Genomic DNA, 23,767 nt, shown 5'->3' with positions numbered 1-23,767 from the left:
ATTTTGATAAATTTGACTAAGTTTTTGCTTTCACTTGAGTTATCCTGATTCCTGTGTTACAAGTCTGGAATATGATCAATACATTCATAATTTGAAATGTATTTGAGTCTGCAATCTGTGCTAAAGCTCAGGAGAATTTCTTGCTAATGAGATTAATTCAAGCATCACAGAGAAGTTAGGAAAAATAAATGTATCTGACCATTCGGCTGTCAGTAGTTAAAAATCACTATCAAAATATTTTAAACTAAAATTGGCTTCATAAATAAATAAAGATGTTTTTAATGTTTCATAACATTCATATTCTCAAATACAGTTATTAATGATGGATGTGTGTTTATACTCCATGTTAACTTGTTTTCCACAGGATAATAAGAGAAAGAAATGACAGCAAAGAGAAAAACTGGAGGAAAGAATAGTATAATGTTTTTCAAATTACATGGAATTAAATCTTTAAAACATTTTCTCACAATGTCCTATTATTTTCTAAAGCGCAATAATAGATAAACAATGATATTACTTCAAAGAATAAAACTAAAGGCCTTTGAGTCACAATCTCTTTTTTTTTTTTTTTTTTTTAATCTTTGTGTAAAATTCCCACAGATATAAATGTATAGCAAGTTGGAAATAATATTCTGACTTTGTCACACTTCTCTCTTGTTTCCTTCATTCCAGATCAGTGAAATTATCAATAAATGAGTTTTTCATAATAGGCAGTAATAGACAATACTTACCTATTTTCTGAGGTATAAAACCTTTATAATAAGACACTCTTCTTGAATTATTTCTCAGATCTACTACAGATATGTTTAAAAATATTTTCCTTGGTGGTTGGAAAGATATATCTTTCATGTGGCACCCAATATTTTTATTCCTTGCATTTTTTATATATTGCTGGCATTCAAAATCTTTTTCTGTGTGTCTGTGGGAAGGAAATATGAGTCTTTCAGATCAAGGTATAATAGATCTTAGGCAAGGTATAACAGATTTAATATTTTAAAACAAACAAACAATAGTTTCATACTAATTTACTAATTTTGCACAAGTTCCTTACCTGTATGAAAAGAAATACTGGACATCTGCAGGATCTTCTGCTTTAATATGCCAGGAGCAATTGAAAAAAGAAATATTATATATGACGCATGAAAGATTCTGAATATATACTGCAACAAAGAAAGAAGAAAAAAATAAGAGTGTGATGTTTATGTTACACAGATTTTCTAGAAACATGATGAATGCCTCTAAAACCTGTATTGTATCCTTATCTCTAGTGGGGCGCATAAGTACTGGGTGAGAACAAATGGATTTGGGAGGCAATAATAATGTCAGTAAAACAAAGAGAAAAAAAATGTCTGGAATACTAGCTGAAGAACTCTGCTGTTTGAAGATTTCCTGAAACCAGATAATACAAAAGGCAATCTTCGGCAGAGTTAGGAGTTAGGGAAGATGGAGACTTGGAATAATGGTCTGACATCTCACTCAGCTGAGCTGAATCTGAACATGTCTTAAATAATTACCAGTATTCCAAGATGCTATATGTCATTCTCTTAAACGAATGTTTTAAAAAATGGCATAAGATAATAATTAGCTTTTAGAAACTATATGTCTCCAAGTAAGACAGAACATTACAAGGAATGCTTGTAAGTCTTAATGACGTGCAGGAAATAGCTGACCTGGAGGAGACCTGTATGTACATTCTGTCCAGCCGCTCTCCTTAATTAGGTCTTCTGTTTCTTTCATAAAAACTTGTGTTTTAACTTTAGCTTTAAAACCAGTATGTAGCTCAAGACGTATTTTTTTTTTCTTTTCCTCTAGTCTTTCCTAAAAAGAGGAAGAAAGAATTACATTCAGACAGACAGTAGTAATGACTGAAAGGCAAATTATGCAAATTCATGTACCAAATGAAGTAATGTATGATTTCACTTTAAACTACACGCAACCACTGAACAACTTACTTTCCTTTCCTGAGATGTATCAAAGAATGTGTAACTCAGAATATACTTCACACTGTACTTCTCTGTCTCTTCTTTTGTCAGGTTGTTGTTCCAGTACAGAATAACTTGAGACTCTTTCTTGGTAACCTGCAGATCATTATGTAGCCGAAGGTCATCTGCAATTAGAATGACATTACAGAGAGGAAAAGTGATCCCCCACTATGTACAAAAAGGATTTGTCTCCCAATAAGGCCTGCACACTCATCAGCTCCCCCTGGGGAGTTCTGTTCTCACATAGAATAGGTGGTGACATTCAATAATATGAGTGACTTGAATAGTGAGATTCATGTTTACCCATCTACATTTCCTGAAATGTTAGGTAATTCACTTTTATCTGCCTTGAGCAATTTTCCTATTGGTTGTAGAAAGAGACTTGACAAGAAGATCTGATCAGAGAACTGGGATGTCTAGCATGGGATGAAACATTACTTAATTTTTTACTTACCCAGTACATCCGGTTGTCTTCTTGCCAAACCAGCGGAAAACAGTGTCTTAAGTTGGAAAAAGCTTAGCATCAGCACAACAGGAACATATGTGACATGTGTCATATTAAATGCTTCGGGTCACAGATTTGTAGGAACTGAAAATTTAGTTCCAAGTTTGGCTCACTTAGAACATGATGTTTTCATTTTTCATCTGTGAAATAATATGAAGCAGTCACTTAACCACTGAAGTGATGTCAGAATTCTAGGAAGTAAACATGAAATGACGCATGGTTAATGAGTCTTGTTGGTCAGTGCCTTCTGTTACCAGGATGTTTGTATTTAAACCTGTACTTGGGCTGTGTACCATAGTCAAAGAGGATATTTATCATACTGAGCTAGTTTTCAATTGGGATGTTGGACTGATTGTATGGTAAGATCACAAAAACTACAATATTGATAGTGCCTGATAGCAGACAGTTTTAGTGGGAATCACCTGACATAACTTTGGATAGATGCAAAACCAGAAGCTCTATTTGCAGTAACTAGTCTGCAAATAGTCTCTAACAGCAGCAGGCCAACTGTCACTTCTGGGTTGTACGTCATATTACCTGTTCCAAGTAACTGCAACTATCTGAGGAGAGGAAAGATTAATCACGACATTCATAAAAGTGAGTATCAGGAAGATTGTACCACCTTTGCTAACTTTGGGATACAGTAAGCAAACACTGTGTACTGGTTGAAGTTGGTTTTAGAAAGATATATAAATTGCTCAGACAGCTAAATATTTATTCAAAGGCAGATCTCTTGATGTAAGATGACTTCTCAGACAGTTCTCCACAGAATTAACAAGTCTCTGTGTTCCGGGTCTTTCATTCACCAACTAACTCATTTATCTTGACTTTGATGTTTTTCAGTGCTAAAGCCATACACACTCATACTCCATATATTTCATTTGGGAAACAGCAGAAGGACTCCTGGAGCCACTCTCTATCACAGTGTTCTCAATAAATTGACTAACAAGAGGCACAGGCTGTGTAGAGGAAAATGTATTAATGTTTAGCACACTCCAAAAAGTCTACATGTTTACACAATGAAGTTACCTGGAATATACATATATACATACACATATGTATGGAATATACATATGTATATGTATATGTATGGAATATACATATATATATATACAGATACACATGCACATAAAGGTACATTTATAATGCTATTTTGGTACAATGCAGTAAACAAGAGGTGATTTAATGAACTGTATTGTTCTCAGGTTCTCACTTCAAAAGTATGCCTAGGAACATTTGCGTTCTTAAGTCAGTAGAAACAGGAAAATGGGGTGAAAAACACTAAAAAGTTAAATATGAAATATTTGTAGCTGTTAGTACCATGACATTTGTGGAAAATGAAGGTGAAAAGACTTAAAATAGGAAAAGGAACAAAATAAATCTTAAAGAAGGAAATGTTGTCAGTGTTAGGAACAAAAATAGAAATAATCTGTGAGGCAGTATAACTGACTGAATTCAGAGGGAGAGAGGAAAAAGTGGTAGAAAATGAAGGTTTCTAAGTCTGAATGATTTCTTAAAAGGCAGCCACCAGTTTGAGTCAAAAATGGGCATTTCAGGAAAAAGCACTGCTGTTTCCGAGAGGCAACTTGCTCCTAGCAGTACTTTTTGTACAACACTGAAGGCACTGAAGGCAATCCTCTGCTCAGAGCTCAATGAACTCTGGCAATCTGCTGCCATGGGAGGTGTCACGGGAGACAGTATCAGCAGGCTGAGAACAGGGCAAAGTAAACTTGTGGAGAGGAGGTCTGTGGAAAGGGACTAAAAAGTTTGATAGGAATATATGACCTCAAGTTGCACCAGGGTAAGTTTAGGTTGGATATTAGGAAACACTTCTTTACAGAAAGGGTTGTTAAGCATTGGAATAGGCTCCCCAGGGAGGTGATCACCATCCCTGGATGTGTTTAAAAACCTTTTGGATGTGGTGCTCAGTGACATGATATATCGGAGGGTTGTTAGTTAGAGTGGTATGGTTAGGTCATGGTTGGACTCGATGATCTTTAAGGTCTTTTCCAACTTGATTCTATGATTCTATATGCTCTAACATCTCTAATTTGGCAACTGTGGATGCAGGAGTTGGCCAAAGTTGTGGATTATATCCAAGTGGTACCTCCTATTGCCATTGCTGGAGACCAATAGCAGATGTGCTGCTAAGATGACCCCACAGATCATGTCTTATGTTTATACACAATCAAAGTATCATAAAATGGCTTAGGTTTGAGGGGACCCTACAGATCATCAAGCTCTAACCCCCTGCCATTGACAGGGTTGCTAACCAGTAGATCACGCTGCCTGGGATCTTAACCAATTTGAATGCCTCCAGAGATGAGGCATCCACAACCTGTTCCAGTGCCTCATCACCCTCTGAGCAAAACATTTCCTCCTAATGTCTAAATTTCCCCTCGCTTAGTTTAAAACCATTCCTCTTTGTTCTGTCACTATCAGACTGTGTAAGAAGTTGGTCCCCCCAGCTTGCAAGCTATCTTCATGTACTGGAAGGCCACAATGAGGTCTCATGGGAGCCTTCTCCATGCTAAACAAGCCCAGTTCCCTCAACCTTTCTGCAGAGAAGAGGTGCTCCAGCCCTTTGATCATCTCTTCATGGCCCTCCTCTGGACCTCCTTCAACAACTCCATATCCTTCCTGTATTTGTGGCTCCCAGGTTTGGACACTACTCCAGATGGGGCCTCACAGGGGCAGAATTGAAGGGGAAAATCACCTCCCTCTCCCAGCTGGCTGTCATTCTTTTGATGCAGCCCAGGATACTGTTGGCCTTTCGTGCTGCAAGCGCAAACTACTGGCTCATGTCCAGCTTTTTGTCTACCAGTATTCCCAAGTCCTTCTCCACAGGGCTGCTTTCAACAAGTTCTTTCCCCAGTCTGTACTCCTATCTGGGACTGCCTCAACCCAAGTGCAGCACCTTGCAGTTGGCCTTGTTAAACCTCCCGATGTTCTTTTGTGCCCACTTTATGAGCATGTCCAGGTCCCTCTGGACAGCATTCCTCCCTTCTATTGTGTCAGTTGCACCACTCAGTTTTCTGTCATCAGTAAACTTGCTGAGGCTGCACTCGATCCCACCATCTATGTTGATAAAGATGTTGAAGAACACTGGTCCCAAGACAAATCCCTGGGGGACACCACTCATGACCAGTCACCACTTGGACATGGTGCCATTGACCACGATCTTCTAGCTGTGACCATCCAATCAATGCTTTGTCTACCTAATAGTCAAGACTTCAAATTCATATGTCTCCAATTTAGAGATAAGGATGAGGTGCAGGATCATGTCAAAGGCTGTGCACGAGTACAGGTAGATGATGTCCTTTGTCCATCGATGCCATCACTCCATTATTGAGGGCCATCAGATTGATCTGGCACGATCTACCCTTGGTAAAGCCATACCAGCTGTCTCAGATCACCTCCACATCTCACAAGTGCCTTAACATCTCTTCCAGGAGAACTGGCTCCATGATCTTCCCAGGCACGGAGGTGAGGCTCACAGGCCTGAGTTCCTCAGGTCTTTCTTTCTCCCTTCTTTGAATACGAGATTAATATTTCCTTTTTTCCAGTCACCAGGAACTTTGCCTGACAGCCACAGTTTTTCAAATTTGATGGAGAGCAGCTTGGCAACCAGGTCAGCCAGTTCCTTCATGACCCTGGGATGCATGTTGTATGGCTCCATAGGCTTGTATACATTCATTCTCGTGAAATAGTCAATGAATTGGTCCCCAGAATATAGCAAAGGGAAAGTACTACAGGTGATCAAAAGGGAATGAAAAGACATCCATATGTAAAAGGCTTTTAGATCCACTACTTGTCAAAGCAAGCAAAGCAAGCATATTTTCATTAATGTCCATTCAGATGAGCAGGGTCACAGAACATTTTTTCTCAAACATGAGCAGAGACAACAGTATCCTTCTAGTGTTGTTTTAATTGCAAACATCTTTATGTTGGCATATGGTGCCAAAATTCAGTCCATGAGATGCAAAATAAAATTCACAGCCTGACTTTCTGTGTTTTAAAAGCCCACTCTGGAGAAATAGATTCTAGTCAAATATAATAACAGACAGTTCAGCTGTTTTAATAGGATAGAAACTATGTGAATAATGTAAATTATATAAAAAAATAACCAAAAATCAACAAAGTCAGATTGTTTTCCAAATAGTTATCTGTCAAAAAATCCCACAACAAACCTCTTTTATTATCATAGAATCATAGAATCACAAGGTTGGAAAGGACCTACAAGATCATCTAGTCCAACCGTCCTCCCATTACCATTGCTACCACAAGCTACTAAACCATATCTCGTAGCTCCTCATCCAGGCACCTCTTGAACACTGCCAGGGACGGTGACTACACCACCTCCCTGGGCAGGCCATTCCAGTGTCTGACCACTCTCCGAGAGAAAAAGTTTTTCCTTACGTCTAATCTAAACCTCGTCTGCTGCAACTTGTAGCTGTTTCCTTGGGTCCTGTTTGTTGCCTGGGAGATGAAAATATTCATCAAGATTTTCATCAAGATGAAAATATGAAAATAATTTTAAAAGTACTATTCTCATAATTAGCACCTTTTGTTGTAATTGTCTTTTACTTAACTCCTTGTTTTTATTGTTGGATTCCAGATATAACCAATGCCAGACGGTTGCTGCCCAGCAATGTCTTTGTTCTGCAATAGTGGGTTGCTAGAGTTATGTACAGGGGAAGTAATGCATGGCAATCTGCCTGCTACACACCAGACAGCTGCGAGACTGTAGGGAATGTGCAAAACACACCTGGTGAATCTGGGAAGTAGACAGTTAGGACAAGAAAATGAAAGTAGCAAACCTCAGCTGGTCTGAGCAAAACTTAGAGCAGCTACTACGGATGTGTAGAAAAATAATTGTTTAATTTTAAAAGTTCAAGAGAATGGAGATTTTCCTGAAGTATAGAGGTTTGCATTGTCTATACATCTGAAGAAAGAAATTTTTGAAACATTTGTGCATCTGATTATCTGACTACTTCTTAATACAAAAGATAAGATCCAAGTAAGAACTTTTTTTTTTATATTTTCTTTGAAAAAAAATTGTTAAATCATCCAAAAAGACAGGCTCAGGTCTTCCTGAAAAATACACTGTACATAATTTAGAGGACAAATTCAGTCATTAAGCAATAATAGAAAAGCGTTCTTAAGCTGAAATGCAAATTAAAAAGCATCACGAGAACTGGTTGAATCATGAAGAAATATCTAAAACTTACACGTAATTTAAGGCTACAGATTCATATTTTCTGAAGCCCCCGTATGTGATAGTACATAATGCTGGTATTGTCTAAGGAATAATGAAATAAAAAACATAGGTCAAATAAATACATTTTAAATGTATTTAGTTAAAATAGCAGACTATTCACCTTTGTTTTTTCAAATCTTACCTTCTTTTTAATCCATGTTAATTGCATGCAGCATCATTTGGGCTGAGAATCTGTAGAGATAAGCACAGGAGAATGTCTCAAAGACTATAGCAAGAAATGATTTGGGAGACTTCCCTTTTTCTCAAGATACCATCTCAGGAAAAGCCCACTGCTGCTGTCACTTCCTCCCAAGGGAAGAAAACACACCATGAACACCAACTGGAGCCTTAGTCAAATTCTTCAGAACACCTTGAAAAGAGACACACCTTACTGAGTAACCCGCTGGGCATCATGTTACTAGTTTTTCTCTTTTCATATAGAAAATAAAGATTTCCAAACATTTTACATACTGCAATGAGTTTTTATCTTTCAAGAAAAGGTCATATTTCAGAATAAATTAAACTATGTGGTGCAGGTGATAGATATGAAATTAAAATCCAAGAAATATCATACCCTCCTTGCCACTGTTCTCCTGGTTTTCTGGTGATTAATATACATGCTTCAAGGTGCAAAAAATCAAAATAAACTAATTACTTAGTAACAACTACAATGACAGAATACTAGACATAAAAAATCTCATGGAGGTAAAAGAACAAACAACTCCTACTCTTTGAACAGGCATTGTTACCTATTTTACTCCCAGAAGCTTTGCCCAACTTAACATCTAATTCATGGATTTGTGACTAACGTATCATTTTATTCATACAAGCTGACGTTTTGTATTCTAGTTTTCTCCTTAAGCTGAATTTGATGGGAGAATTTTGGATAATTCACTTCTATCTTTCTGGGAATATGGTTTGGAACTGGCACACCTCTTTGTTCCAGTTAGAAGTTATTGGCTGAGCATCTGAAACTTTCCAGGTTTTGGTGCAAAGACTTGAAATGTGTCTAATTTGTCAAGAATGTATTAAGAACTGCCTTTTAAAAAATCTCCAAATTGGACAAGCTCTTTATCTTCTTAAAAACCTCATTTTAAATGCAATGCCACAAACAGTTGAACAAATCAAATAGTCTTTTTCCTGTTGTATGTTATGTATACACCACTGTTCTCCAGTCCAGAGCATAGAAACTGGCTCTTCTACTTCAGTTTTCCCCATCTTCAGTTACCAGACACAGTTGACAGATGCTAACAGAGGAAGGATTCCATTACCCTCCTTGCTTTAATTGCTTATTAAAAATACATAAGTTAAAATTAATACAAGCAAACAAACAAAAAGAAATGTCATACAAAAGCTCAAGGAAGTGTTCCAAATTCTTACTATTGAAGCCCCCAAAACTGCTGCTTTGTACCTTGGTTATGTACAATATATCTCATTCTTTTAATAGTATCAGTGTTGTTTATTTCTGCTGTGATTAATGTGAATAGTTTATGCCCATATTTCTCTGATTCATAGATTCAATAATTTAATATTGGATTTAGATTAGAAAATAATGTATTTAGGTCCACATGTAATTTTATTTTTAACACCAGATAATGTAGTCATGCAACATAAAGCCAAAAGAATATTTTTACCTCTTACTGCTCCCTTGTTTTGGTGTTTATCAGACCTAAGCTTAAAGATGAGTGCATACAGGAAGTCTTACCTCTCTAGCAAGGGCTTAGACAAAGGGAGGTGATAATTAGCAACTTCAACTAAGTTTAGAGGTGAGTTCCATTTAAGTGAGAAGAATGTGACTTTAGGTTCTCAAATCCAGTGGTAGTAGTAGCAAACCTGGCCACAGGCTCAGTGCTTTATTTTTAATATATAAAAAAATTATTTTTGTGTATCTTCTGCTTATTAGCAAACCCATTTATTTGGTTTAAATGTTGTTTGTAGACTGAACTGATGAATGCATTTTAGCAATAGCAGCATGCTTCTTCCTACATTGATAAAATACTACCATTGCTGACCTCAGAGAAAATCCATTCCTTACCTAGTAGTATGTTTTCTGGAGTTTTCTTAGAATTTAAAGTAATTAAAGATGAAATGGAAGAAACACTGTGAGGATTTTCCTTTTTTTAATACTCACACACATTTTTAACCTTATTCAGAAAAGTACGAATGACAGGAGTTCAACACTTCTTTCCATCATTAGTAAACTCTTACACCAAGTTAAGTGGAGGTTCTTCACTGGAACAGCATGTGGATTTGGTGAAAACAGCATGTTTTATCATTAAAAATATCCATAAAAGCAACACACTTAGCATTACTTCATCCAGAGTTTAGCTGCCTGTGAAAAGGAATTGCTGATAACTTTCCAGAAAGACAAGGATCTACACAAAATCCAGTAATAAGCAATCATTTGCTTTGTGGTCATCTAAGCACTGGGCTAAAATATAGTTCCAGTGAAGACTCATGCGTGTGACTACATGACATGGATTTTCCCTTCTCTCATTCCCCTAAATTGCTTAGTTAGAGCAACTCGTGCTTGTAACCATGTGCTGGTGGCATTTAGGTTGCTCTTTAATTCCACCTCTGTTTACATCAACAGAGAAAGAAAAGAAAATCTCATTTTTTGCTTTGCAATGAAGTAAAAATGGTATTTCAAAGATACGGGCCATCCTCTCTGCAGAGGAATAGTGAGGCAAAATGAAAGGGCATCAGTAAGGTAAAGGAAGTGACCTGAAATCATATGTCCTTGTTAGCAGAAAGGAATTCTGGCATCACAGTTTTTTACTGCAGTGACTAATCTACCACCATTTGGGCCTTTTAGTTCTGTTTTGAAGCTGAACTCAATGTTTCTGTTTCACATAATAGTGATGGTAGCTGTCCACATGGCCTTCTACTCTGAATCTACAGTCTCAAAATGTAACATTTATTTTGTTATGAATAACTTTGCTAGAGCTTTTCAAAGTGGATAGATTCACACATATGTATAGCAAAACAAGGCTAGCCAGAGAAAGTCATTTTTTGGACAGATGCTTTTTGTTGTTCTTTTCTTTCCAAAAATTGTCAAGTACAGCAAATAGGCATCAGTTGACCATACAAGTTAACTTTGGAATGCTTTTGCTTCTCTGTTTTTCTATATCTGTAAAAGTTAATATAAATTAGAGTCAAAACCTACACGTAAATGTTTATCAGAGACCAATGTGCAAGTTCGGGGAACAATCTAGGATAAAGTGACTGCACTGAGGTGGGAAAGAGCCCTTTAAAACAGTGCAATGTTGTATAGACACGCCTGTTCTTAGCTAATTACAAAGAATCAATGAAAGATTTGAATTACAAGACAATACTGACAGTACTGACCGTACTGTCATTATAGATGCATTAGAATAAATTGGACCCACTTTGTACCTACAACAGAATATTCACAACTTAGCATGGGGACAGATAAGGGAGAGAAAGATGGAAAAAAAAAACAGAGCTCCAATTTTTTCTGAGTGAGGATTGAGGCTTTTTTCCCTTTCAGATTTGGCTGCATAAAGGACGCTAATACTCTTGGCTTCACAGAGATGATCACCTGCACACACACACTGTCTTTGTTAGATGGCCGAAGAGAGCCACAGGGTAGCACCAGATTACTCCTTATTGAAAACTGGTTTCTGAGTTGAAGCAATTAGTCGAAGGACACAGGAGTCTTCACTTTACAAAATCTTCAGGGATCCAAACAGGAAGCAGTTTTGGACAACAATTTGCAAATCAACTGAAGCTTTGCAGGAGATCATCTCAAGTATTAAAACTTGAAGTCTAAAGATATTATAAGAACAAAGATTGTTTCTGAGCATCCGAAGCATTTTCTGCATGCTGACTGGGAAGAAAAATGGAATGAACCATTACAAAGAACATTCTTAAACTTACTGTGTAAAGAAGCATGGAGAAATACTAAGAATGGTTCATTAAAAGAATGAAACAAAATGTTCTTTATCTAGAATCTTTTTTTTCTAAATCTGTCAATTTTTAAAAGGTTTATCTCTACAGGGGGATGGGGGGGAGTTGGGGAGATTGCATGTGTAGTAACTGTAGAGGTTTGAAATTCAATCATAATGAGCAGTGATCTGGTCAAATCAAAGTATGGTTCACCTGATATGCTGTATGAGGTGAGATGAGTCTCTATCTGATTTGATTCCACATGTTGATTGCTGTTAAAGTATATATAGTATATAAGATGTTAATATCTACATAAATATTGTATATATAGTACAATTTCTGATGTCAGTGCTTGAATATCTGTTCAGGAATTGTTACAGAAATTAGTAATCTCTTGCCAATGTATAAGGAATATGTAACGTACACTCAAGAATCTAGAAATTTTCTCCAATTTCCTTGAAAGCTGAATAACAGTAATGAAAAATAGCTTATCTCAGTAGTCTTTCTTCCTAGAAATATTCAAGATGTATATCTACTGTTTTCACACTGAAAGATATCTATTTCAAGCCTTAGTCTTACATGCTGCTAGTCACCACAATTCCTGTGATTCATCACTGACCTGACCATCATCCCAGAGAGAAATTGCATGTGTAATTAGACATCAGATTCTGACCAATATTTTGAAATTTTCTATGCAGTCCAGAACATTTAAAAGGGAATCAACATTTTTGGAAGAACTTTCTCATCTTCATGGCACCCCTTCCCCACCAAACCCTACCTGCCAAAATAGTAGCTACAGAGGAGTGGCTTTTATCACTCAATTGAAAGACAATTGACTTGTTGCCAAGAAAGCTGATAATATGAAATTCACCAACCCATCAATTGCAAGCAGATAAATTATTTGTTGGTGAAACAGATTTGCTAATCACATTTCCAAAACAGTCAACTTCTTTGCAACTGTACAGACTGATAAAATCATTGGCATTGACTTCACCTAGGCAGATTTTTAAAAAATAATTCTGTATTATAGAAAGATACATTCCTAGATCACATGTTCATCCTCTTATATACTGTTCAATATTGATATTCTGCTTCTTCAAACTCTTATATCTGGAGCTCATTAACAAAAAATATTCCTCTAAATTTTTGTGGATTTTCAATCTCCTTTGAGTGAGAATATAAGAAGCAGAGAAATCACACTGAAAGTCAGAAAGCTGCATTCATCAGTCATAACACTTCAGATGCTTTGAAGCAACCAAGCATAGTATTGGATAAACCATTCCATGTGCTCTTTGAAGCAATTCTATTCTCAATCAAAAGAATGACCTATGGGCACTGATATTTGCCACAAGTTTATATATATATATATATATATATATAATTCTGATAAAAATATGTTAGACTTTCAACAAGACATTTATTCTAAATTTTTGAAGAATCTGGAAGAAGAGCCTTCTAAAATCTATACATTTGCTTTGAAAACAATCATAATTTGTTTAGATGTTTATCTTATTGTAGGGATTTGTTTTGAGTCAGGGGGAGAAAAGTCTGCAGTTTTCCATTGGACAATACTTGTATACTTTATTTCCCAGATTAAATAATAAAGTTTTTGACTCAGGTGTCACTGGATAATAAACAAACAAACAAACAAACAAACAAAGGTTGCAAGGAAAAGTTAGGTTAAAATCTGTTGGAAGAAGGCTGCTCTAGCCCAGTTCTGACTTCCAAAACAGAGGAGGAGAAGAAAGCTCTGGCTTCCAGGAAGAATTTGAAAGAGAGGAATGATCCTTCCCTGAAGTTTTGAAAAGTAATGTTAGCCCTTAGATCTTGGACCTAATGTTAGGTCTTCACAGCTGTTGCACTCCACACACAATTCACTCCCTCAGTCTTACAGTGAGGATACACATGCTTCTGATGGAGAAGACAAAATGTAAGGCTTTCTACAGTGCTATTTGCAAGCTTTGGTAATTCCCCATTTAGCACATTGGAGATTCCCAATGACACATGCTTATCTTTCTGCTTCTACATATTTGGTAAGGCTGTAGCTTCCACTATCATAGAATCGTAGAATCATAGCATCATAGCATCCCAGAATTATAGAATCATAGAATGACTTGGGCTGGAAGGGACTTCCACTGCCTGTACATGTCTCTCTTTTTCCTCAGGTAGACCAGCAGGTCCTTGCTCAGTCAGTTTCCCACCTCCATTACTTGATTTCTTCTGCTGGGAGATGGGAGCTCTTGTGCTCTCAGAAAGGTGTCCGTAAGAGCTGACAGCTCTGCTCTATTCCTATGTCTCTAAGGACATTTTCCCAGGGACATCTCATCTTATATCTAAACCCTTTCCTGCACTCAGACCAGTGCTACTTTTCCTCTCGCTATAGATCCGTTTGTTCACTTCTCTTTGTGTGACCGGATAAGCTAACTCATAAAAAAAGAATCAGATCCCGATTCAGAACCGGACACTACTTCCGTTTTCAGCTCTTCCTATTGCACTTGATCATGCAAGCAGTACCAACCCTCTTGACTCAAGAAAATCCAGATGAGTCAGGGATGCCTTCACTCTTAAACAACTTCCTGCTTTCAGCTGAGTCATATTCATTAGCCATTTTCATTTTGCTTTATCTGACAGAAGTACGTGACTAAGCATTTTTCTTCCTTTTAAGCAGCTGCTCGTTATTTTGACAGAAGTTTACTTCTGAGGAATCACAGTAAGTGTTCCAATACCTGAAATAAATAAATAAATAAATAAATAAATAAATAAATAAATAAGATGAGATGTAGTAAACACTGTGTAAACAAGAATGTGTTAGATAATACTTGTTGCAGGTAACATCACCACTGAAACCACCAGTACTGGTGTCAGACGAGGAGACATTTGTGGCACTGTGCAGAGATGGATCTCCACATCAGGATGAGAATCTACCATAAATTAGGTGTCTGTCTAAGATTCTGAAATCTGAGCTTGTAAGTAGGGGAAGGTGTTGTTCTAATGTTTGCCTTTTGTTTCCCACAACCCAGAAGTATTTTAATTGTCTATAAGTTAATTTTCCCAAAGTTGAGTCTTTTTTGTCCAAAATGGTAACTAGAAACTTTCGGCTCTGTTGTGCAAGTATTATATTCAGATACAACTTCTGTAGTGACCATTCCCAATAGAGGTCAGGATGGCTAGATTTGACAATCTAGGCTTTTTCAGTTGGACTTTGAATGTGATTTGAGCTAAATAAGTTTTATCACCACAACATATCTGTATGGTAAGAGTACTGTCAGAGCTGGGAGCATGGGAGAGTCACAAGCAAATACCTCCTGAGGAGCAATAGGGGTTCCCAAGCACTACCAGCTGTAGCATCATCAACATGTCACATCTTAGAGATGGTTATATATAACGCTACGAAAAAAGGTCTCAACAGCTCCCCAAGTTGAAGTTCCATAGAAACAAACAAGATCTCCTTCAAGTACTCATTATCTGCATTGGACCCGTTTCTGCCTCATTGAAATAGCATCTCATTGCTGATACAGTAAAGTGCACATAAGAAGGGCTGTGGCACTCCCATATCTCACAGGATCAACAGATCAGTGTGTGGTTGTCAACAGTTTACGGGCTGGTTCGGCCTGGTTCTGTGACTAGTGGGGTGGGGGGACCCACGGACACATGCCCGGGAAAGGGCAAAGGGAAAAAGGGGTAAGGGTAGGGAGATAGGCCTAAAAACAAAACAGTGGCGACGATCTGAGGAGAAATAGAGTAATTCTCTAAATAAGATATTGGAATGCAAGATAACACACTATAATACAATATAATACAATATAATTAGAATTGAAGATAATAAATTGAATAAAATGAGAGAGAGTGTCCGAAAACTGAAGGCCTTACTTTAATGCAGAGGGAAGTGAGATGTGTAGCTGGGCTCAGCAGAAGAGTAAAGAGGAGGGAACGTCTCGTGATATGAGAACAATTTTATCTTTCCCTCTGCGCAGAAAGGGTAACAGAACAGTGAACAGTCCTCTGGGGGATGTAGTATGCAGTTCTTCTTCTCTTCTGGGACAGAAGGAACCCAGAACTGGAGCATTAACTCTTTAACTCACAGCGCACTACATGACGTTATGATGTGGAATACCAATAACAAAAAATCATAAAACCATGACAGTGGTGCTTTACAGGTACGAACAGAGTTGCTGAGAGACTACCTCTGTATAGGTGGAAAGGGTCCTAATGAATATTTGATATTTAGGGATTAAAAAGTGCTGTATCTTTTCTGGATATTGCTGCCAAAAACTACACCATGTTGAAAACAAGAGAGTAAGTAGTGATGAAAAAGTCTCGATGAAAGAAAAGCACGACTAGCTTGCATAGTAGATGTCATGAATTTTAGCAACAGAAAAACAAATGAATGAATGAACAATTCTGCAGAAATAAGAACCTCGGTAGAAAGTAATGATCAGAACACGATAAGTTCAAGTTTACTAAGAAACTCGGAAAGGCAGAGGAAGAAAGTTATCAGTTTACTTCTTTGATATTTTAAGTATTCAGAGAATCCTAGACTGGAGATGATCAAGGAACCTGACCACAGCTGGCAGTACACAGGAAATAAATAAAAATCTTTACACTACTGCTGTGTTACCACAATATCAGACTGGTGCTTATAGCCTTGTAGGTAATATTTGTGATTGTCACTGCAACATCAAAAACAAATTAATTTTTAAATGATGAGTTCTTTTTTTCATTGGAGATATATATATCTTCGCAAATCATGTCCAGTTATCGTTATTGCCAATGAAAAAAACAATACTCTGGCAAGACAACTTTCCCCTCGCCTGGTTTATTTTCATCCTGAAATTATCCAGTGGTGTAACTAAGATGTAGATGGCAACAACATGCACCTTTAATTTATAATTCAGAAATTAATCCCTTTTCCATCGTCCTTTTTAACTTTCACTGTACGAATGAAGTGCAAAATGACTGTAAGCAAAAGCGTGGTTTTCTCTTGTCAGTCAGCCTACCTACAAATGCAGCATTAGTCTGCTCATCAGCAGTATATAAAATCTGCTAGCAGAACTTTTATTTTGATATATTTTTGTTTAAAACCTCTAATTTTGATTAAAATAAAATTATATAAAATATAAAGTAAATAATGTAAAATAAATAACATCCAGTAACAGGAGTCAACAATGTCTGTAGCTAATAATCTTTGTCTAAAATATATCCAATTTTACACTTTTTAAGCAATTTAGTGCATATGGGTACAAATTCAGCAAAGGGTCCTGGACAATTCTGCAATAAATATATTGAGTATATATTTATTTTAAATATTAATTGCACTGTAACGTGAAGAAGCGTCAGTGCAGTAAAACAGTTTTTATTTGACACAAGGTTCTGGTCCAAAATATAGGCTTGCAGGAACAGAAGATCTCTGTTCCTCTCATAACAGCAGCGAAGCAGCACCCTTAGGTGTTTCTGTATTGCTTTGCTTTGATTTACAGTCTGAATTAATAGGTCAGATGCTTGAACTTTGGAGCATTCTGGCTAGATTTTAGACCTGCGGGCACATTTACATAGGGATGAAGCTCTGAGCATGGTGTGTGTGAGAAGAAATGCTTAACACAAATAAACCTAATGTTTCAGAGTTTAATGGCTAGAGTGGCCCATAGCTGCTGTTTACAGGGAAAACGGCACCTTTTCCTTCTGAAATGAAGGCGTGACCTGTTAGTGTTTGGAGAGTGGAAAACTAGAATGGAACAAAACATACACGAACCAGTAGGCAGAGTGGCTAAGACATAATGGATTGCAATAAAGAAGCAAAATAAAACCCTCTGAAAGCCACCTGCAGACTCGATCTTGCACACGGGAAGTGCCTTGATGTTTTGCAGGCTGAGTAATCAGCCTTCATTTCTGTTACTCGGGAAGATTCTGAAAGTGGCCACATGATGGTAGCCTAGCATCAGAGACATGCAAGCATGAACCACTGCTGTCACATAAGGAAAGTGGGTGAAGAATTTCTTCTTGTAAACAGAAATCAAAGGAAACTTCAGAACCTGTCGCTGCCACATGGGCATCTAAACTCTGCTCTGGCTTTCAAGTAGTGTAATTTTCACGATAGGGCTCTAGTGTACCTAGTGGATAGCCTTACATCTAGATAACTGTGCCATTACAGACGAATTCATACCTCGTCCTTACACTTCCCTTGCACGTGAGGTCAGCATACCATCAGCTGCAGCCAACTTCAGTTTCCTCTTTGAAAGTACAAAACAGGAGTAAAAAAGTTTAAACAAGCCTCCTGCTGCACTCTCAGTATCTTGCTCGCTGTAGAAATATCTTTGGCTGTATATATGACATAAAGGAAAATGAGGGCTTTTTTTTTGGACAGAATCCCCTTTGCAGACTGGGGAGACCTAGCAGTATCTGCATATTTGAACTGAATTCAGGTCATAATTTAACATTTTTTTAAAGGTAAAAACTTATAAGCTTTTAACATTTCAAGTTTAGACAGTTTGTGTAAAAAGATGAAGCCAGTTAGTACTCAACAGCAAATTTCAGTGACCCTGAAGCCAGGTTGGGGATTGGGCAATTCTTCTGCACAGACATCTATATTTGTTGATGAAACTGAGTAATAGTAATAATTAAGAAGTCAAAAAAAAAAAAAAAAAGAGAAGCCCTGCAGAGAAGGAATTGAGGGCCTGGGTAGATGAGAAGCTGGACATGAGCCAGCAGTGTGCGTCTGCAGCCCGGAAGGCCAACTGTGTTCTGGGCTGCATTAAAACAGGCGTGGCCAACAGGGAGAGGGAGGTGATTGTCCCCCTCTTCTCGGCTCTTGTGAGGCGCCATCTGAAGTACTGCATCCAGGCCTGGGGCCCCCAGCACAGGAAGGACGTGGAGGTCTTAGAGCAGGTCCAGAGGAGGGCCACTAAGATGATCAGAGGGCTGGAGCACCTCTCCTATGAGGAAAGGTTGAGGGAACTGAGCTTGTTTAGCTTGGAGAAGAGAAGGCTCCGGAGAGACCTCATTGCAGCCTTCCAGTACTTGAAGGGAATGTATAAACAGGAGGGGGTTTGCATGGGTGGACAGTGATAGGACAAAGGTGGAATGGTTTTAAACTGAGACAGGGGAGATTTAGCTTTGATATTAGGAGGAAGTTTTTTCACAAAGAGGGTGGTGACGCACTGGAACAGGTTGCCCAAGGAGGCTGTGGATGCCCCATCCCTGGAGGCATTCAAGGCCAGGCTGGATATGTCTCTGGGCAGCCTGGTCTGGTGGTTGGTGACCCTGCACACAGCAGGGGGGTTGAAACTCCATGATCATTATGGTCCTTTTCAACCAGGGCATTCTATGATTCTGTGATTCTAATACTGCTTTCTTTCCATTTCTTGGATCTCCAATTAAAGGTGAAAAATTTAAAATACATTCAGAAAGAGAAAGAAGAAGAAAAAACATACCAGAAAGATTGTCTTTTGATTATCAACTTCTTCTGGACAATAGCAGCAATGCTCTTTCTTATACATGCAATTCTTTATATTAAATTGTTATTCTTTAAATTAAAGGTCAAAGATAGTCATGTGAATCCATTGCAATGGTTTTGATCTTGGAAAGAATACATACTGACCCCAGGAAGTCTGTGGTATAACCTGCAGGACTAGTAAGGGATGCTTATACACTACTCTGGCATGCTGCTCCCCTCCCTTCCATAAACAAATCAAATCATTCTCCAGGCTGACACAGCAGCTAAGGGAAAGTCCACTTTCAAGTTAACTGATTGAGCAAAAATATCCATGTCTAGCTCAAGCACTGACAATGAGGCTGCCAATGACAAAACTGGGTTTCAAACATTGAAGAGTTGACTTTGTGCATTTTGTGTCTTTCTGTCAAGTTATACTTTCCCAATATCTATTTTAAATACCCACACTGACAGAGATAAAGCATTGCTTACTCCATATAATTAACGGGGGTTTAAACTTTCCTAGTCTATAATCACTTTTTTCACAATTAAAGATGTTGACATCTTTAATCTGTTGGCTTTTGTACCAGCCCAGTATCTTGTATCCTAATTTGCTGTAAATGTTACATCATGACCCAACTTCCCCAGTGCAGGAACCTGTACTTCTGAGAGCAGCCCTGTTCTTGACAGTCTGTAGGACCCAGTTTCAAGAATTACAGAAGCTGAGTAGACACAAGAGTCACAGGACAGTCTTTATCCTACAGTAGGGATCTTTCGGTTCCTCTACAGAGCAGTAATCAGAACAACTCAGTTCTGAAGAGATCAGTTACAGTTAGTTTTTTTGCTCTCTCATTTCCTTTTTCATAAGAGCAGTAGTACCAAATAAATGTGCTGGCCCATAATTCACAAGAACTCCCAACCTTACATACATTTCCATAGCTAAATTTTTCAAAACAAACTTTTGGTATAATTGCAGCCTTATGCCTACCGTATGTCTGTGGATTTACCTGATACAAATATTCACGTGAGAACTGTAAGCACAAGGTAGCCCCTCTCACTTCAGCACTACTCACTGTTCCCCATGCTCTGGCATGTGTGTGCTTCAGCCCCTCGCTGCTTCAGGAATATGTTTCCCTTGCTGAGAAGACTTTGGCAGTAACTATCATCAGGTAGGGAATAAGCAAATTCTGTATGCTCTTACTGGCAATTCTTGGCTTCCTTATCATGACGTGTCTAGTTTGCTCACTCCAGCTTCAAAGAATCTTCTGATTTCTCTGTGAAACCACAACATTATCCTTACGTGTGTTTATCTCTGTGTGAAATGTTTCATGCAGTCACCAGAGAAGGAGAAACAAACTGGAGAAACAAACATAGAATTCCCACCTCCTCACACCAACCTCACCACTGGTAATATAGCACTTGTTTTCAGGGGAAACCTGAAACCAGTCAGAACTGCCATTCTGCAGTTCTCCACACCTCTGAAAGCATGGTGGAGTGTTTGTTTCGTTTGAGATTCTTTCTGTTTCTACTTTTTTTTTCCACAGTAATTCTTCATATCTTTTCTAGTCTATTACCACAGTCCTCCAATGAAAAGGCCCTAGCAGAAATATTTACTTATTAGCATTCTTTAGAAGAAAAGGGATAAACAAAACACAAATGCTCTCTTCTCATAGGTAAGAAGAAACTAATTACTTCCCACATCCATGATGCATTATTTCAACTTCTGTTAACCACAGCACATGTATAAACACCATTCAGCTATCTAAATTTTCTGTTTGATGTACAGAAAGCTAACCAGAAAAAAAAAAAAAAGGAAAAGTACTACAATATAAGTCAATTATTTAATTCCTTTGCGACTGCATTACAATAGCCACTGACTATACAATTTACTCCGTATCCTTATATCCCTCTTTCTATTCTAAACTTTGTGATCTGATTAGTCAACCAAGTAGCTTCTGTAAGTGCAACTTTATAATGAATTTTCATCTTTATACTATTCATTATTGCAGTGAAAGTACTTCAGTAAGGGCAAATTTACAATCAATGGACAACAGAAAAGTATGTTTTAAAATATTTTCACTCCTTGGAAGTGTGCCAAGGAAATAATTCCACTAATGCATATGGAAATAAATGCAAACTTAGATGGAGCTTGAAAACTGGTTCTTTTCTGAGATAAGCAAATAGCCTTGCAGAATCACAGAATGTCAGAGATTGGAAAGGACCTCAATCTTCCTGCCAGAGCAAGAACACCTAGATCAGGTCACACAGGAACACATTCAGGCAGGCTTTGAATGTCTCCAGAGAAGGGGATCCCACAACCTCTCTGGACAGCCTGTTCCAGTGTTCTGTTACCCTCACCGTGAAGAAGTTTTTTTTCATATTTATATGGAACCTCCTGTGTTCCAGCTTGCACCCATTGTCCCTTATCCTATCATTGGACATCACTGAGAAGAGCCTGGCTCCATCCTCCTGACACTCACTCTTTACATATTTATAAACATTAATGAGGTCACCCCTGAGTCTGCTCCAAGCTAAAGATACCCAGCTCCCTCAGCCTTTCTTTGTAAGGGAGATGCTCCACTCCCTTCATCATCTTTGCAACTCTGCGCTGGACTGTCTCAAGCAGTTCCCTGTCCTTCTTGAACTGAGGGGCCCAGAACTGGACGCAATATTCCAGATGTGGTCTCACCAGGGCAGAGTAGAGGGAGAGGAGAACCTCTCTCGACCTACTAACCACATCATTTCTAATACACCCCAGGATGCTATTGGCCTTCTTGGCCACAAGGGCACAGTGCTGGCTCATGGTCATCCTGCTGTCCACCAGGAACCCCAGGTCCCTTTCCCCTACGCTGCTTTCCAACAGGTCAGTCCCCTACCTATACTGATACCTGGGATTGTTATTGCCCAGATGCAAGACTCTACACTTCCCCTTGTTATATTTCATTTAATTTCTCCCCACCCAACTCTCCAGCCTGTCTAGGTCTTTCTGGATGGCAGCACAGTCTTCTGGTGTGTCAGCCACTCCTTCCAGTTCTGTGTCATCAGAAAACTTGCTGACAGTGCACTCTATTCCCTCATCTGTCATTGAATGAATAGTACTCGTCCCAGTACTCGTCCCTTGAGGGACTCCATTAGATATAGGTCTACAACTAGACTGTCCCACTGACCACAACTCTCTGGTTTGTTTCCTTCAGCCAGTTCACAGGCTACCTCAATACCCAATGGTCCAGACCACACTTCCTCAGTTTAGCTGCGAGGATGCTGTGGAAGACGATGTCAAATGCTTTTCTAAAGTGAAGTTAGACCACACTCACTGCTTTGCCATCATCTATCCACTTGCTTATGTATTTATAAAAGGCTATCAAGTTGATTAAGCATGACTTCCCCTTGGTGAAGACATGTTTACTGCTCCTAATGACCCTCTTATCCTTGATATGCCTAGAGATAGCACCAAGGATAAGTTGTCCCAACACCTTTCCAGGGATGGAGGTGAGGCTGACCAGCCTATAGTTACCCAGATCCTCCTTCTTCCCCTTTTTAAAGACTGGAGTGACATTTGCTTTCCTCCAGTCCTCAAGGACTTCTCCCATTCCCCACAACTTACCAAAGATAATGGAGAGTGGCATAGCAAATACTTCTGCCAGCTCCTTCAGCACCTGCGGGTGCATCCCATCAGGACCTATGGATTTATGGATGTCCAGATTTCTTAATTGGTCCTTAGCCCAGTCCTCGTGAACTGAGGCAAACTTCTCCTTTATCCTGGCTTCCTCTGGGGCCTCAGGGGTAGGGGGTTCCCCAGGACAACCTCCAGCAGTATAGACAGACGAAAAGAAGGCATTTAGTAACTCCGCCTTCTCTGTATCTTCTGTCACCAGCGCACTCATCTCATTCATAATTGGGCCTACATTGCCTCTAGTGTTAGTTTTACCCACAGTGTATTTGAAGAAACCCTTTCTGTTGTCCTTGACCCCTCTTGCAAGGTATAATTGTAAGGAGACCTTAGCTTGCCTAGTTGCCTCCCTACATCCTCTGACAACAGTCTTACATTTCTTCCAAGTGGCCAGCCCCTCCTTCCATGATCCGTACACTCTCCTCTTCCACTTGAGTTTTCCAGCAGTTCCCTGTTTAACCATGCAGGCCTTCCAGCTCCCCTTCTTGACTTCCTACCTGTTGGGAAGCTCTCAATGTTGAACGTGGAAGAAGTAGTCCTTGATCCAGCAATGTGCACTTGCAGCCCAGAAGGCCAACCATATCCTGGGTTCATCAAAAGAAGTGTGACCAGCAGGTCAGAGAGGTGATTCCACCCCTCTACTCTGCTTTTGTGAGACCCCACCTGGAGTACTGCATCCAGTTCTGGGGCCCCTGGCACAAGGAGGACATCGAGCTGTTGGAGCAGGTCCAGAGGAGGGCCACGAAGATGACCAGAGGGCTGGAGCACCTCCCCAGTGAGGGCAGACTGAAAGAACTGGGGTTCTTCAGTCTGAAGAAGAGAAGGCTCCAAGGAGGCCTTATAGTGACCTTCCAGTGCCTGAAGAGGGACTATAGAAAAGCTGGTGAGGGACTTTTTAGAAGGGTGGGTAGTGACAGGATGAGGGGAAATGGTTTTAAACTGGAAGAGAGCGGATTTAGGCTAGATATTAGGAAGAAATTCTTTCCTGTGAATGTGGTGAGACACTGGAACAGGT

General features: G+C 38.9%; 1 protein-coding gene across 3 annotated transcripts in view; it reads right to left on the bottom strand.

Annotated features, from left to right (window-relative positions):
- Positions 1–22,813, bottom strand: part of LOC101749641 (interleukin-5 receptor subunit alpha-like) — a 44,471-nt gene extending 21,658 nt beyond the window's left edge. The window contains exons 1-7 of one of the 3 annotated variants that reach the window (XM_046906092.1): positions 22,687–22,813; positions 7,890–7,939; positions 2,437–2,627; positions 1,953–2,107; positions 1,671–1,818; positions 1,052–1,160; positions 732–919 (exon numbers count right to left, since the gene is read on the bottom strand). In XM_046906092.1, the coding sequence (XP_046762048.1) occupies positions 732–919; positions 1,052–1,160; positions 1,671–1,818; positions 1,953–2,107; positions 2,437–2,539 (703 nt within the window). In that variant the 5' untranslated portion in view covers positions 2,540–2,627; positions 7,890–7,939; positions 22,687–22,813. Of the gene's footprint in view, positions 1–731; positions 920–1,051; positions 1,161–1,670; positions 1,819–1,952; positions 2,108–2,436; positions 2,679–7,889; positions 7,981–22,686 lie in introns of those variants that run through there. The other 2 variants (XM_015277736.4, XM_015277737.4) reach the window with 2 other exon arrangements.
- Between the last annotated feature and the right edge of the window lie 954 nt (positions 22,814–23,767).

This window comes from Gallus gallus, chromosome 1 (assembly GCF_016699485.2).
Source record: "Gallus gallus isolate bGalGal1 chromosome 1, bGalGal1.mat.broiler.GRCg7b, whole genome shotgun sequence".
Classification (NCBI taxonomy): Eukaryota; Metazoa; Chordata; class Aves; order Galliformes; family Phasianidae; genus Gallus; species Gallus gallus.
This window is presented reverse-complemented; position numbering and strand designations above follow the sequence as displayed.